Source organism: Myxocyprinus asiaticus, chromosome 13, assembly GCF_019703515.2.
Source record: "Myxocyprinus asiaticus isolate MX2 ecotype Aquarium Trade chromosome 13, UBuf_Myxa_2, whole genome shotgun sequence".
In the NCBI taxonomy this organism is placed as follows: Eukaryota; Metazoa; Chordata; class Actinopteri; order Cypriniformes; family Catostomidae; genus Myxocyprinus; species Myxocyprinus asiaticus.
The window spans coordinates 45,805,110-45,820,298 of record NC_059356.1 but is presented as its reverse complement, the minus strand read 5'-3'; the positions used below and the strand labels follow the sequence as shown (position 1 = coordinate 45,820,298).

Genomic DNA, 15,189 nt, shown 5'->3' with positions numbered 1-15,189 from the left:
TATATATATATAATTTTTTTTAATAACATTGAAAATTGTAAAACATTTTAAAATTAATTTTTTTTTTACAATTTCTAAAATTAACAAATTTTATAACATAAAATTCCGAGCAACAATTGTCCATCTTACCTTCCAGAGTTTTTTTGCAGTGCTCGCAGGTGAAATGAGATGCCCAGGGTTTGTCTTGATCCCCGACAAGCATGCCGAAATATGCCTTGTAGGCCTCACACATCTTAGCAGATGCTTCCATGGAGTACTTTTTCGCTCATGTCTTGATAAATTGCTGCAGACATAGCAAAATGCATCTGCCGGATGCTTGCAGCCTCTTGATGCTATCTCAGAAAAATGCAGATATGTATCCACTTAGGCAGCTGGAACTAAACTGAACTGGTGGGCTTAAGGCCCCTGTATTTATAATACTATTTATATTAGGTTATATTTATATTTATATTATAAAGTTACTCCAAGTTTACTCAGCAATGAATCTATCTGGAATGTTCTGGAAAATAGGTACATTTCAAAATATCACTGTCCTGGTCACAAAAGCAAAGTTTGTGGGGAATAATAGCCATTTTCTACACTTCTGAGACATAAGCAATTAGAAAAAAACACTTACTACCCAGGAACCAAAAAACAAAAAAACAAACAAACAAAAAAATAAATAAACGGTGTAATACTTTCTTAAAGTAATCTGCCCAACCCTGACGTCCACAGCACACAGAGAATGGTTTCAGCCCATTGTTTATCACCTAGAAGGGAGGGGCTGTGACATCACTTCGGATTGTGAAATGATATAGTAAAACTTAACAGGCAGGTTTAATGATGGATTTTTATGATGTCCTTGCAAGAACGTAATATAAACAGAATTTATTCAGAGACTCACAATTATTAACACTCACTGAGTTTAAGGTAAGTTGTGGACTAATTGAGATCGAGAAGTTGAGAAAGACTTTTTCCTGAACAGTGTACGTCAAGCATGAATGTCAATTGAGGACAGGTAGATGTTTTCAACATTTAGCTTGAATGTAATTATTTTTAATGTTAAATACTTTAAACACCAGACTAACCAGTTTTCTTTTAACAGAAAGTGATCAAAGTTGACTGTATGAAATAGTCAAAGGTAATTTGGCAAAGGTAATCATTGTAATATTTTTTTTCTTTATAGCATTTGTGTCCTTCAGAGATGATGTTCATTTATACGACTCTACTGATTATCCGTGGATTTACAGATTCAAGATCAGGTAATATTTTTGCATTTTTAAATAGAGATTATTAACAGTTGTTGGAAATGGAAGAGCTGATGTGGGGGAGGACAGAGCTTCTGTTTTATATAGAAAAGAGTAAAACAAGGAAGAGTGTTTTTTAGGAAGGGTATGTCTCTATTGCAGGGTTATGAAAAATACATTAAAGAGATGTGGCATAATGAAGGGAAAAATTATAATTATTTAATGTTTTTCTGTTGTAAATCTCCAGAACAGATTGACTCTGTCTGATTTAAAAGAATAGTTCACCCACACATGAAATCTCTTACCATTTACTCATCCTCATGTTGTTCCAATCCCGTATTTCTTTCATGAAACACAAAAGGAGATGTTAGGTAGCAAGTTTATGCTGCTCTTCTCAATACAGTGAAAACATATAGTGACCTGGAGCTGTTAAGCTCTAAAAAGTATAGTTAAAAAAAGAACCATAAGACGAAACAGCAGTGGTGTGTCCAGATGTTTTTCATTGGGGTGGCCGATGTGGGGCATGAAGAATAATCCAAATTTTCAGGAATTTCATTAATATCATCATTTAAGTGAATAATCAACAATCGCAAAAAGCATATGGAAGATTACGAATAACATGCTCTTTCAGTTATATTTTGTAATATATTTTGTGATTAGTCTATTTTGTAAATATACTTAGTGAATGTGAGGACTGGTATTTTCCTCTTTCAATACATTTTCAATCACTGTATTTTAATGCATTTTTGTTTAGTATCTACCATTAATTTATTCATGTGACCCTTTCTCTAATTAAACTTTATAGTATGGATTGTAAAATATTAGAGTTATTCTATCTCACAACACTAATGCTACTAATGAAATGCTACCTCAACTAAATTTGTTGGACCTGCTTAATATTTTACAAGTGATGGGTGCAATTACGTGTCATGTATCTGACATGCATTTTCATCATGCTCCATTTTCAAGGACTCACCTATTCTCTAATCCCTTCGAAGGCTTTACCCTCCAGAGGTTGAAGGGTGTAGGCCTCAAAAATATTGTTTCCCTATCTGTCACTCACTCGACATTGTGTCAATATAGTGACACTAGGGGTCACTCTTAGGAGCCCGAAACACCTCTGGTCTTTGATAAAAGGCCAATAAAAATTGGTGAGTGGTATTTGCATGCCACTCCTCCGGACATACGGGTATAAAAGGAGCTGGTATGCAACCACTCATTCAGATTTTCTCTTCAGAGCCGAACGGTCATGCTCATTGAGCTGAATTCTCACGACTGTTCATTCACCTCTGCTGGATCTGACGGCGCATTTCAGCGGCTTCTCCCTCCTCTGCACTGGTGCACTGCAGAGAACGCCCCGGGTGCTTTGGCAGAAAAAAGAGAGTATATTTTTCTGAAAGAGTATATTTCTCTAAAAGAGCAGCACACACGGAACGTCTTTTTAAAGACGTGTCTTTTAAAGATGACTTTCCGATTGTGTGTTATTCCTGGTTGCGGTCATTACCTCTCAACTTCAGACAGTCACGATCGCTGTCTTTCGTGTCTGGGCATTACCCACATGGAGGCAGCATCCGTGGATGGTTCATGTTCTCACTGCGAGAACATGACCATGGCAACGTTGTGGTCGTGGCTTGTTTTCATAAGAAAGCAAGCCACCCCAGCGGCTCCCCGCCTCGGTCCTTCTACCTACGGATTTGAGGCCAACTGGGGGCGATTTGGGGACTCCAATGGGATCGCCTCCACCGGGTATCCCCCCGCGGACCTCCCATTTCCCAGCACACTCGTCTGCCCCGATCGGGCTACCGGATGAGTCCGCCGGCTCGTCTCACGGCGAGTTCGACCTCTTGTTCAGAGCCCGCAAAGCTGATGAGCTCTCGAGCGCAGCATCGGAGAGCGGGCTTGTCCAGTTGGACGCAGAAGCCTCAGCTGGGCTCCCCCCTTTGGGGTCGACTGCCCTGTCACAGGCTGATGCAGAGATGACGGACATGCTTTCCTGGGCGGCCGCGAGCGTGGAACCCTCCGCTCTCCCCGCTCAAAGCAGCCATGCCCCGCTCCAGTGCCTTTCTTCCAGGAAGTGCACGAGGAGCTGAAAAAATCGTGGGAGGCACCTTTTACTGCCTGGTCCCGATTTCTCAGTCCCCCCACCCTCACTACCCTCGATGGCGGGGTGGCCAAGGGCTATACGGCGATTCCCCCGGTGGATAAGGCGCTCGCGGTGTACCTATGCCCTCAGATCGCCACCACCTGGCATGGATGCCCAAAGCTCCCGTCCAAGCCCTGTAGGTTCATGTCGTCCCTGACGGCCAAAGCCTACAGCGCTGCTGGACAAACCGCCTCTGCCCTGTACACCATGGCTCTCCTGCAGGTCCACCAAGCCAAGGCGCTAAAAGAACTGCACAAGGGTAGTTCCGCCCCAGATTTGATGCAGGAACTGCGCTCGGCGACCGACCTCACTCTCCGAGTGATAAAGGTCATGGCGTGGTCTCTGGGGTGGACGATGTCCACATTAGTGGTCCAGGAGCACCACCTGTGGCTCAACCTGGTCAAGATGGGTGAGGCCAACAAGACACGGTTCCTTGCTGCCCCCATCTCCCAGGCTGGCCTATTTGGTGACACTGTCGAGGACTTTGCCCATCAGTTTTCGACGGTGAAGCAGCAGACAGAGGCTATCCGGCATATCCTGCCCCGGTGCGGCTCAAGATCCCGCACCCCGTCTGCTCGTCGCCAAAGGCGTCCCCCTGTGGTGACTGCACCGGCTCTGCCGCAGCCTGCCCCTTCGGCCCGGCCCCGGCGTGAAGCCCACTGCAGGAAGCAGACGAGACCCGTCTCATGGCCAGCCGCTAAGAACCTACAAAAGTTGTCATAGCATCCCTGAGACGGGCGACCCATGGTTGACGAAACCCACTGCATTGGAGCTGGTAGTAAGACCACTCCATCCCCCGGTGGAGGGCTGGGTGGAGAATCTTTTGCTGCCTTTTTATTTGATTTCGCCGCATGCCCAAGTGGCTGCGGTACCCAACAGTTCAGCAAAAGAGAGGTTTCCTCCTTCCCTGGGTCACATACCCAGTGTGCACGGTCGTCATCAAGACCACCGTCCACGGGTTTTTCCTTGCAGGATTGGCACTCCAGCGGCGGTCTCCCCGCCCCTGCGCGCCCAGCTGTGGCACATATCCGCCCCCGATGTGACAGTCTCCACGGGTTACGAGGACAGGCCTCTTCCTCCCCCATCCCAGGCTTTTCCAGGGGTGGTCACAAGGAGCCAGGTAAGTGCTTTGATGTCCCTAGACTCAGCACGGCCACGACATGGTGTGGCACCTCGAGCTCCGCCCCGCCGCGAGGCCCCACCTGCCGGTACGTCCGACAATGTTGTCCCTTTGGTCCCCCTTGCGTGGAACATAGATGCGTGGCTTGCACTTTCCAATCCGTCGCGATGGCTGGTCACGGACCGCCCGACTCGGCTACGCGATTCAGTTCACCAGGCATCCGCCCAGGTTCAGCGGTATCCTCTTCACCTTGGAGAAGGACGAACACGCTGCTACCTTGCGCGCGGAGATCGCTACCCTCCTACGGAAGGGTGCGATAGAACCTGTTCCTCCGGCCGAGATGAAGAAGGGGTTTTACAGCCCCTACTTCATTGTACCGAAAAAAGGCGGTGGGTTGCGGCCAATCTTGGACCTGCGAGTACTGAACCGGGCTTTAAACAGACTCCCGTTCAAGATGCTGATGCAAAAACGCATTCTGGCGAGCTTCCGGCATCAAGATTGGTTCACGGTGGTAGACCTGAAGGATGCGTACTTTCACATCTCAATTCTACCTCAACACAGACCCTTCCTGCGATTTGCATTCGAGGGTCAAGTGTATCAGTACAAGGTCATCCCTTTCAGCCTGTCCTTGTCCCCTCGTGTCTTTACGAAGGTCGCAGAGGCAGCCCATGCCCCGTTCAGGGAAGTGGGCATTCGCATTCTCAACTATCTCGATGATTGGCTAATCCTAGCTCACTCTCAGGACATGTTGTGTGTATACAGGGACTTGGTGCTCTTGCACCTCAGCTGATTAGGGCTTCAGGTCAACTGGGAAAAGAGCAAGCTCCTCCCGGTTCAGAGCAGCTCTTTCCTCGGTTTGGAGTTGGACTCAGTCTCTTTGACAGCGTACCTCATGAACGAGCTCGCACAGTCGGTGCTGGCCTGTTTGAAGACGTTCAAACAGAAAACAGCGGTTCCACTGAAACTCTTTCAGAGGCCCCTGGAGCATATGGCATCCTTAGCGGTGGCCACCCCTCTCGGGTTGATGCATATGAGACCGCTTCAGCACTGGCTACAGACTCGAGTCCCGAGATGGGCATGGCGCCACGGGACACATTGCATGGTCATCACGCTGGTCTGTCACCATCTTTTCAGCCCTTGGACCGACCTCTCATTTCTACGGGCATGTGTTCCCCTAGAGCAGGTCTCCAGGGGCGTCATGGTCACGACAGACACATCCAAAATGGGCTGGGGTGCTGTTTGTAATGGGCATGCAGCCACCGGCTTATGGATGGGCCCGCGACTGCATTGGCACATCAACTGCCTCGAGTTGTTGACAATTCTGCTCGCCCTGCGGAGGTTCTGGCCATTGATCCAGGGCGAGCACGTGTTAGTTTGGACAGACAACACAGCAACGGTAGCATATGTCAACCACCAAGGCAGTCTGTGGTCTCGTTGTTTGTCACAACTCTCCCACCATCTCCTCCTCTAGAGTCAGCAGCACTTCAAGTCACTGCGAGCCACTCACATCCCAGGCGACCTCAACACTACAGCGGATACGCTGTCACGGCAGGTTACCCTCAGGGGAGAGTGGAGACTCCACCCTCAGGTGGTCCAGCTGATTTGGAGTCGATTCGGACAGGCACAGGTAGACCTGTTTGCCTCCCAAGAATCCTCCCACTGCCCGCTCTGGTACACCCTGACCAAGACATCCCTCAGCATAGATGTGCTGGCACACAGCTGGCCTCCTGGCCTACGCAAATGCGCGTATCCCCCAGTGAGCCTACTTGCACAGACTCTGTGCAAGGTCTGGGAGTACGAGGAGCAGGAGCACCATACTGGCCCACCCAGACATGGTTCTCGGACCTCACGCTCCTCACGACAGCCCCCCACCCCCCGGTGAATTCCCCTGAGGAAGGACCTTCTTTCTCAGGGATGGGGCATCAACTGGCACCCGTGACCTGGACAGGACATGGAAGACCTAAGTGGTCTAACACCCACGGTGGTAGACACGATCACTTAGGCTAGGGCCCCCTCTACGAGGTGCCTGTATACCTTTAAGTGGCGTCTGTTAGCTAAGTGGTGTTCTTCCCGACGGGAAGACCCCAAGAGATGCGCAGTCGGATCGGTGCTTTCCTTCCTGCAGGAGAGGTTGGAAGGGCGGCTGTCCCCTTCCACCTTGAAGGTGTACGTAGCTGCTATAGCAGCACACCACAACACAGTGGACAGTAAGTCCTTAGGGAAGCACAACTTGATCATCAGGTTCCTGAGAGGCGCCAGGAGGCTGAATCCCTCCAGACCGCACCTCGTTCCCTCATGGGACCTCTCTGTAGTCCTTCAGGGTCTACAGAAAGCCACCTTTGAGCCTTTGCAGTCAGCTGAGCTTAAGGCACTCTCCTTGAAGACTGCCCTCCTGACTGCACTCAATTCCATTAAGAGGGTAGGAGACTTGCAAGCATTCTCTGTCAGCGAAACGTGCCTGGAGTTCTGTCTTGGCTACTCTCACGTGATCCTGAGACCCCGACCAGGCTATGGTGAACCTGCGAGCGCTGCCCCAGGAGGAGGCAGACCCAGCCCTGTTGTTGTTATGTCCGGTGCGCGCTTTACGCATCTATTTGGATCGCACGCAGAGCTTTAGGATCTCTGAGCAGCTCTTTGTCTGCTTTGCTGCACAGCGGAAAGGAAGTGCTGTCTCCAAGCAGAGGATCACCCACTGGCTCATTGACGTCATAGCTATGGCATATCATGCCCAGGACGTGCTGCTCCCAGTAGGGCTACGAGCCCATTCTACCAGAGGTGTAGCGGCCTCCTGGGCCCTGGCCAGGGATGCCTCTCTAACAGACATTTACAGAGCAGCAGGCTGGGCAACACCCAACACCTTTGCAAGGTTCTACAACCTCCGAGTGGAACCGGTTTCATCCCAGGTAGTGGCACACAATACAAGCGGATAAGCCCGGGATAGCTGGCCGTGTGTATCAATTGCACATAGCGCCTTTCACCTCCTCTGAGCTGAAGATGTGTGCCATTAATTCCCAGTAGTGTTCACAAACTATGTTCCCTAGTTGACTTCCTCTGAGCCCTGTGGCAGTCAAGTTTTCGGAGAGACTCACTGCCAGCCCAGTACACATGCTAACTAAGAGCCCTGTTCTGGGGTAGGTGCTCCGCATGTGGTGGTTCCTTGTTAGGGAACCCCATGCGATGTATATCTTCCGCTGATTCGTTTTCCTGTTGGCAAACTGCGTCTTCCTTGGGCAGAGCCCCCTCTGCCACAGTCTCCATGTTTGTAGCAACTCCTCCCCCGTTGGGTAGGATCTACCATGAGACTCTCCACATGGTCGGCAAGGTGACATATTTTCCACTTAAATATCTCCTCCTCTCTGTGGGAGAGGTGTGGTCTCCGTGGTGTCCTCCCTTTGGGAGGGACACCCCCTGACTAGACCTGGCGGCCCAGTCGGATAATCCCCCTTCTTTTTTAGGGAGTGGAAAAAAAGAAGGGGAAAAGAGGCCACAACTGGTTTAGTCTGTCTCTATCTTTGGGTAGTCAACTTGTCCCCAAAGGGCCATTTGACACTCATAACTATGTTGGGGGAGGTAACGTGTCGGTCTGGTGCGCTGGCTACGAGGCACACAGTGGTCTGCCCATCACACACCGCCAGTTCACGTAACACAGTCCAGCCAGTTGCGGCGTTTTGTATAGGGACCCCTAGTGTCACTACATCGACACAACATCGAGTGAGTGACAGATAGGGAACGTCCTGGTTACTTGCGTAACCTCCGTTCCCTGATGGAGGGAATGAGACGTTGTGTCCCTCCTGCCACAATGCTGAACTACCTGCTGAAATGGCCGGACCTTGTCTCGGCACCTCAGCATAAAACCTGAATGAGTGGTTGCATACCAGCTCCTTTTATACCCGTATGTCTGGGGGAGTGGCATACAAATACCACTCGCCAATTTTCATTGGCCTTTTATCAAAGACCAGAGGTGTCTCGGGCTCCCAAGAGTGACCCCTAGTGTCACTACATCGACACAACGTCTCGTTCCCTCCATCAGGGACCGGAGGTTATGCAAGTAACCAGGACGTTATTTGGAACGCACTTTAATGTCATCTATCCATGCCAAAGGAGCTGCTGTTTACCGCTGCATGCTAATGACTGACAATAATTATGCTAACCTAATCAGAAATATTTACACATAATTTTGCCTCACTATTAACTACTTGCAGAACGCAAACCAAAAATAAATGCTTTATATGCTAAAACATTTAGACTTCATGTTTAAATATTTGTTCATTTTTTTCAATTTAAAGGGATAGTTCACCCCAAAATGAAAATTCTTTCATCATTTACTCATCATCATGACATCCCATGACAACCCATGACTTTTTTCCACACAATCCACAAGTCACTGCACGAATCGACCTGAGGTGTGTTCAATACCACGCCTTCTCCTGTGGTACTGAACACACCTCAGGTCGATTCGTGCAGTGCCATGCATTTTATGGACTTACAGAGCTCAGATATTCTTCTCAAAATCTTTGTGTTCAAAGGCTGTCATAGTGTCATAGCACATGAGCAAACAATTTCTCAACTTTAATGCAGCATTCCAAGACAGTTCGGTTAAACCCTCAAATCTTCATTTGCACAGAACACTGAAGGAAAAAAACTTTTGTGTGGATTTTACAAGTTTTAATATGTTTCTCACTCTGTCATCTCCATAGAAACAGAACAATGCTGCTCGTCGTGTCTCTCCCAAACTCACGTTGTTGTTTCCTGTGTACGGCAACTTGTCAGGATCAAACATGTTTGGCATGATGTGAACAAGATATATCAAGAGGGCACAGGACGCTTTTTGTTCACAATGCACGTTTTTAGCAAACCGAACCACAGGCTGCAAGCAAACCATACTAAGAGTCAGACCCCTAAGTGTGAAAAGATATTTTAGACAGGGCATCAAAAGCCGTCATTGAGCAAGAACAGTTCATTAGGTGTGTGGCCCAGGAATACAAAATTCCCCATGTTGTAGCAATTGGCCCATAACCACATCCTCCACAGTTTTAGCAATAAATGTATAGAGTTAATATGCATTATTAATAAAAATTGTATATCCTTTATTATATGCTAAAATGAGAACTTTCCTGACCCCTGACTTATAAAAAAAATAAAAAAAATAATATGTTTTATATGTTAAAATATATTTATTTTTATTTGTTGATTATTTATCTTCTTTATCTTATTTATGTATACATTTTGGTTGGTTCATATATATTACATTTTTTTTAAATAATTTTTATTTATTAAATTTTATTTGTTTATTTTTTCCTTCACCTATACTTGTCTTTATGACTCAGTGATGACTCAGTGATTGTATTCATACACTGTTTGATCTTACTGAACATTTATATAGAAAACAAACTACACAGTTTTAGCACCAATTATGTACTTTTCAGACAGTCCCTTACCATACCCTCCTCAGAATTAGCACATTTTAGCACAATGTGTGGACTTTTCAGATGGTCCCTTACCCACCGTAGGCAAATTTTCCAACATGGAGTTACTTATCAGTGGTTCGGGAGGAGCATGTTAATTTTAATCTGACAAATCACAGCCCGCGAACAGGAGTAAATAAGCCGCTGCTTACCTGCTTTCTGTGACAACTCTCCTGACATCCCACCTCCACCCCATCTCCACCTATTCTCCAGATTCATAATCTAAATAAGTAAAGTCCGGGAGGAGGGGGGGGGGCTCCTACGGACAGCAAGCCAAATATGTTTACTGCTTCAACACAAGATTACATTAACATACGAACTACTGAATTATATCAATGTTAAATTAGCGATCTGGAACGATTTCACTGTGACGCCATCTGACAAGCTTAAATACAGGACAAATCGTGCCCTGTATTGATTCGATACGGGATGCATTATTTTATCTTTAAATACGGGACGATCCGTATTTTACAGGACGGGTGGCAACCCTACACAAAAAGGAAATGGGATGACATAATGGTTAATAAATTATACAAATTTGACATATTTTTTGTTTGAACTTTCCCTTTAAGAACAACATCTACAAGCTGAGGTGGAGACACTACACCTTCAGGACAAGTTTTGACAAGTTTGTATTTCTCTTCTAACAGAACAGTATATTGTAGTTGGACCCACTGATCCTGTTCTTGTTGTAGCTGGTGAAGTTGTGATTCTGCCCTGTATCATCAAACCCGACACCAGTGCTGAGGACATGAGAGTGGAGTGGTTTAGACTTGATTTACAAGACTCAGTAGTGCATCTCTATGAGGATCATAAAGACACAAACACAGATCAGAGTCAGTCCTACAGAGGGAGAACACAACTGTTCAATCAAGAACTACAGAAAGGAAACGCATCACTCAAACTCTCAACAGTTCAAGTCTCTGATGAAGGACTTTACAAGTGTTTCGTTCAATCCAAATCCTGGTATGATGACATCACTCTTAATGTCACAGTTGAAGGTAAGCAAACCAGCATTGATAGTTTAGTTATGATACATGTTTTGTATTTGATACTGTTCTATAATATTGTTTGGTGCTGGTCAGTAACAAATTAACACAAACAGACAGAACAAAAACAACTTCATCTGTTTTTTCATTCTTGGTCTCTGTAGCTGTAGGAACTCAACCACTGATCACAATAGATGGGTTTGATCATTCTGGAGGGGTTCATCTACAGTGTGAATCCAAAGGCTGGAACCCTGAACCTGAACTAGTGTGGTTGGACCATGAAGGAGTCGCTTTGAAATCTGAAGCTACAGACACACAGAGAGACACAGACAGATTCAGCGTTAAACACACCATCACTGTATATAATAGTGACAGCAAATACCACTGCAGAGTCCAAATAAGACATCATATGCTGGAGACAGAGATTATTACCTCAAGTAAGTACTGAAACTACTTTTGCGTTTAATCAGGGGCTGAATTATATTTCTATTTGTGTTCTGGCTGGTAGTCAGTGGTGGCTCATTTTACTGAGTGACTTACAATCTTATCAGATCATCCCCAAATTAATGTCAATCCTCAAACCATGCAGGTCCAAAGTTATGAAAAAATTTTTGATAAAACAAATGATTTGGCATATCACACAACAATGAATTTGATGCTGAAACTTCCAAACAGAAACTACTTGCCACAATGGATTGGTGTATTGAAATCACACTTGTGAGATGTCATTGCCATCCTGCCTTGAGGAGACATTGGTATTTTGGGTACAGAACCTCTACTAGTCATGAAATCTAAATAAATAAATAAATTAATACTATTTATGCTTGTAACTTTTGAATAATTTGGCCTTGAGTCCAGTAGCATTGGCAGAAACTTCTGAGTGGGTGGCCCAAGAGAAATTATCAGTTGTATGAGATCTGTAAACGTATTTATTTATCTAAAACTTTAACTTTTCGCTAATTGTTTCCATGGGCGTTTTTAGGACATTTACTAATATTAAAAGATAAATCAACAATATTCCTGTTTGAGTACATTCAAATGGGGCCTGACTTACAGTTGCTGTTCCAGTTCACCCCAAAAGTGATCAGTGGGGTTCAGGTCTGGGCTTTGTGCAGGCCAGTCAATTTCTTCCACGCCAGACACAGTAAACCATTTCTTTATGGACCTCACTTTGTTCACAGGGGCACTGTCATGCTGGAACAGAAAAGGGCTATCCCCAAACAGTTGCCACAAATTTGGAAGCACACAAACCCCAAGCCATTACATAAAGAAACATTAAGATTTTCTTTACTGGATTTAACAGAGTAACCAAATTCGTTAATTAGAAGGGGGTGTCCACAAACTTTTGGCCATATAGTGTATATACAGCTCTGGAAAAAATTAAGAGACCACTCCAAATGATCAGTTTCTCTGGATTTACTATTTATAGGTATGAGTTTGAGTAAAATCAAAATTTTTGTTTTATTCTATAAAGTACTGACAACATTTCTTCCAAATTCCAAATAAAAATATTGTCATTTAGAGCATTTATTTGCAGAAGATGTTTTCAGACCTCAAATAATGAAAAGAAAACAAGTTCATGTTCATTTTTAAACAATACAGTACTTCAGTGTACTACTGCATGATTAGTAAGGGCAAAAAAGCTAGCTAGCTTTGCTAGCATCACTTACACTTAGCTTTCATTTTTTATGCTTCCTTTCTAAGTGCTGATAAAAGTTTGACATGGTCCCAGCCATCTCTGTAAGCTTTGCATTGCAGAATTTACATACTGCTGTGTGTTTTCTTTTGGATGCTTTTTTGTTCAGATTAACTCTTTGTGGTTTAGGTCAGTGTTTCACAAAACATTTTCTGCCACGGCACACTTTTCACGATTAAAAAATCCCATGGCACACCACTATCCCACATAACCATCGTCAATAGTTTCCCTTTTCAAGAACTTGTCCATGTTTTCTGTCTGTCTTAGTAACGTTAACTCGTAATGTTTGAAATTCAGCTATGCAAAAAACGCAAGTAACATAGGTACACAGTATAATGAGGTCGCAGATGCCAAGAGCACTAATTGGATAATGAAAAACCTACAAATTTGTGTCTTTTACAATTTGTAGATTTGTTCTTGTAAATGAATTCTGGCAAGGGCACAGCAAATACATTTATTATTTATTTATTTACTGTATTTTCCAGAAATAAAGCCGCACCGGGTCAAAATCGCGTTGTTGTTAGAGACAAAAAAAACAAACAAAAAAACCCCACATAAGTCACACTGACAGAGGTTGAATCCGGAAGGCACTAAGGACCCGAGAGCAGCCGCCCGGCCTCCATTCACCGGTTCAGATGTTGAATGCACTCCATGAAGATTACAGTACCTCAGAATCTACACATCGTATCACAGTGTTTTTGAACAGGCGAATTTGCTTTTAGTAATTGTATGTAACAGTTTCTCATATCCTTTTTATGTTTCATGAGAGAAATGCAACAAGTAAGCCACATCTGTTCATAACATCTGTAACTCTATGCTGTGCAAAAATAAACAGCTTTTAGTCTTTGATTAAAACAATACACCTGTTGTATTCTATTCTATTCATTTGGTTCACAGATTGAATGTTTTTAGTCAGGTGTGATGATGAAGCATCATTTTGTGGGCATGTGAGGAGTTGCGTTTGACAACAGACTAGAGTTTGTTAGAGCAATAATGTTATGATGGACAAAATGTTTAAACTGGTTGCATAAAATACTTTGTAATGGAAAATATACTGAATTGGCAACTTCAAACTCTTCTACTGTCTCTATGCCTTCAATAAAATAGTGGAAAAATCTGTATTTATTTATTTTGAAGAATTGTATAATTTTACACAGCACACCTGACAATCTTTCACGGCACACTAGTGGGCACAGTGGTTGGAAAACACTGATTTAGGTAGCCAAATTGTATTACAGAAGATTTGGCTGTGTAGGATATTAGATGCAGAAGAGCGAACAATTGCTGCAATATGACTTGAATTTAGAAAACCCAAACTTTTAATCCTGGAATTCCTCAGTGTCATAAATTAAAAGATTCTGCTTGACTAGGTGCCAAGAAGTCTAGCTGAAGCTCACATCTGTCCAATAATACGAACAAAAGGGACTTGTCCAGATAGCACATGACTTGAGAACTTCATGCTTCTGAGGAAATACCCCCACATTTAATGGTTATTGCCTGACACTGCCATCAAGACCATCTCTGCAAAGAGACCCTAACGGCAGAGGTTACGGGCAATAAATGACAGAGAACACATTCCCTGGAAACCCCGGGAAAGGCTTAAAACACACTCTGTTTTTGTCCTTCATTTTAAACCAATTTGCTACACTTAAACTAGACTCATCAGATCACAAGACATTGTGATAATTATTCTGCAAACAGCAGCTAAAAAGGAATCATGAACATTTCACACAAAGTACCAGAACTTGTGATTTAACCCTCTAAAATGTACAGAATGCATTTGGACCCAAAATGTACACAATACCTAACCTTGCTAGATAATTCTGAAAATGACTTTATGACCTGTGATCACTTTTATAACTGTGAGATATAAGAGTAAGAGTAATAAAGTGCAGTGCTGATATATTTGGATCGTGGGAGATCAAGAGTTCAAAAGTCTGATTGTTTGGGGGAAGAAGCTATCATGAAGTCAGCTGGTGCGGGTCCTGATGCTGCGATACCGCCTGCCTGATGGTAGCAGTGAGAACAGCTCATGGCCCGGGTGGCTGGAGTCTCTGATGATCCTCCGAGCTTATTTCACACACCACCTGGTATATATGTCCTGGAGGGAGGGAAGCACACCTCCGATGATATGTCTGGCAGTTCGCACCACCCTTTGCAGTGCTTTGCGGTTGTGGGCGGTGCTATATATTGCCGTACCAGGTGGAGATGCAGCCAGTCAGGATGCTCTCTACAGTGCAGGTGTAGAACCGTGTGAGGATGTGGCGGTTCATTCCAAACTTCCTCAGCCGTCTCAGGAAGAAGAGGCGCTGATGAGCCTTCTTCACAACAGCTTCAGTGTGGATGGACCATGTGAGTTCCTCAGTGATGTGGACACCCAGGAACTTGAAGCTGCTGACTCTCTCCACTGGTGCTCCATTGATGGTGATGGGACTGTGTTCTCTATCTCTTCTCCTGAAGTCCACCACAAGCTCATTTGTCTTACTGACGTTGAGGGAAATGTTGTGCTCCTGACACCAGTGTGTCAGAGTGTGCACCTCCTCTCTGTAG

The 15,189-nt window shown here is 44.8% G+C and overlaps 1 protein-coding gene across 8 annotated transcripts in view; it reads left to right on the top strand.

Moving 5' to 3' along the window:
* The first annotated feature begins 865 nt into the window (after positions 1 to 865).
* LOC127450223 (butyrophilin subfamily 2 member A2-like) overlaps positions 866 to 15,189 on the top strand; it is a 145,373-nt gene continuing 131,049 nt past the window's right edge. For all 8 annotated transcript variants that reach the window (XR_007898933.1, XR_007898932.1, XM_051714129.1 and 5 more), the window contains exons 1-4: positions 866 to 997; positions 1,166 to 1,241; positions 10,605 to 10,955; positions 11,108 to 11,380. Coding sequence is in view for 6 of the 8 variants with exons in the window: in XM_051714129.1 (XP_051570089.1) it covers positions 1,184 to 1,241; positions 10,605 to 10,955; positions 11,108 to 11,380 (682 nt within the window). In the remaining 2 variants the exon portion in view is untranslated. The remainder of the gene's footprint in view (positions 998 to 1,165; positions 1,242 to 10,604; positions 10,956 to 11,107; positions 11,381 to 15,189) is intronic.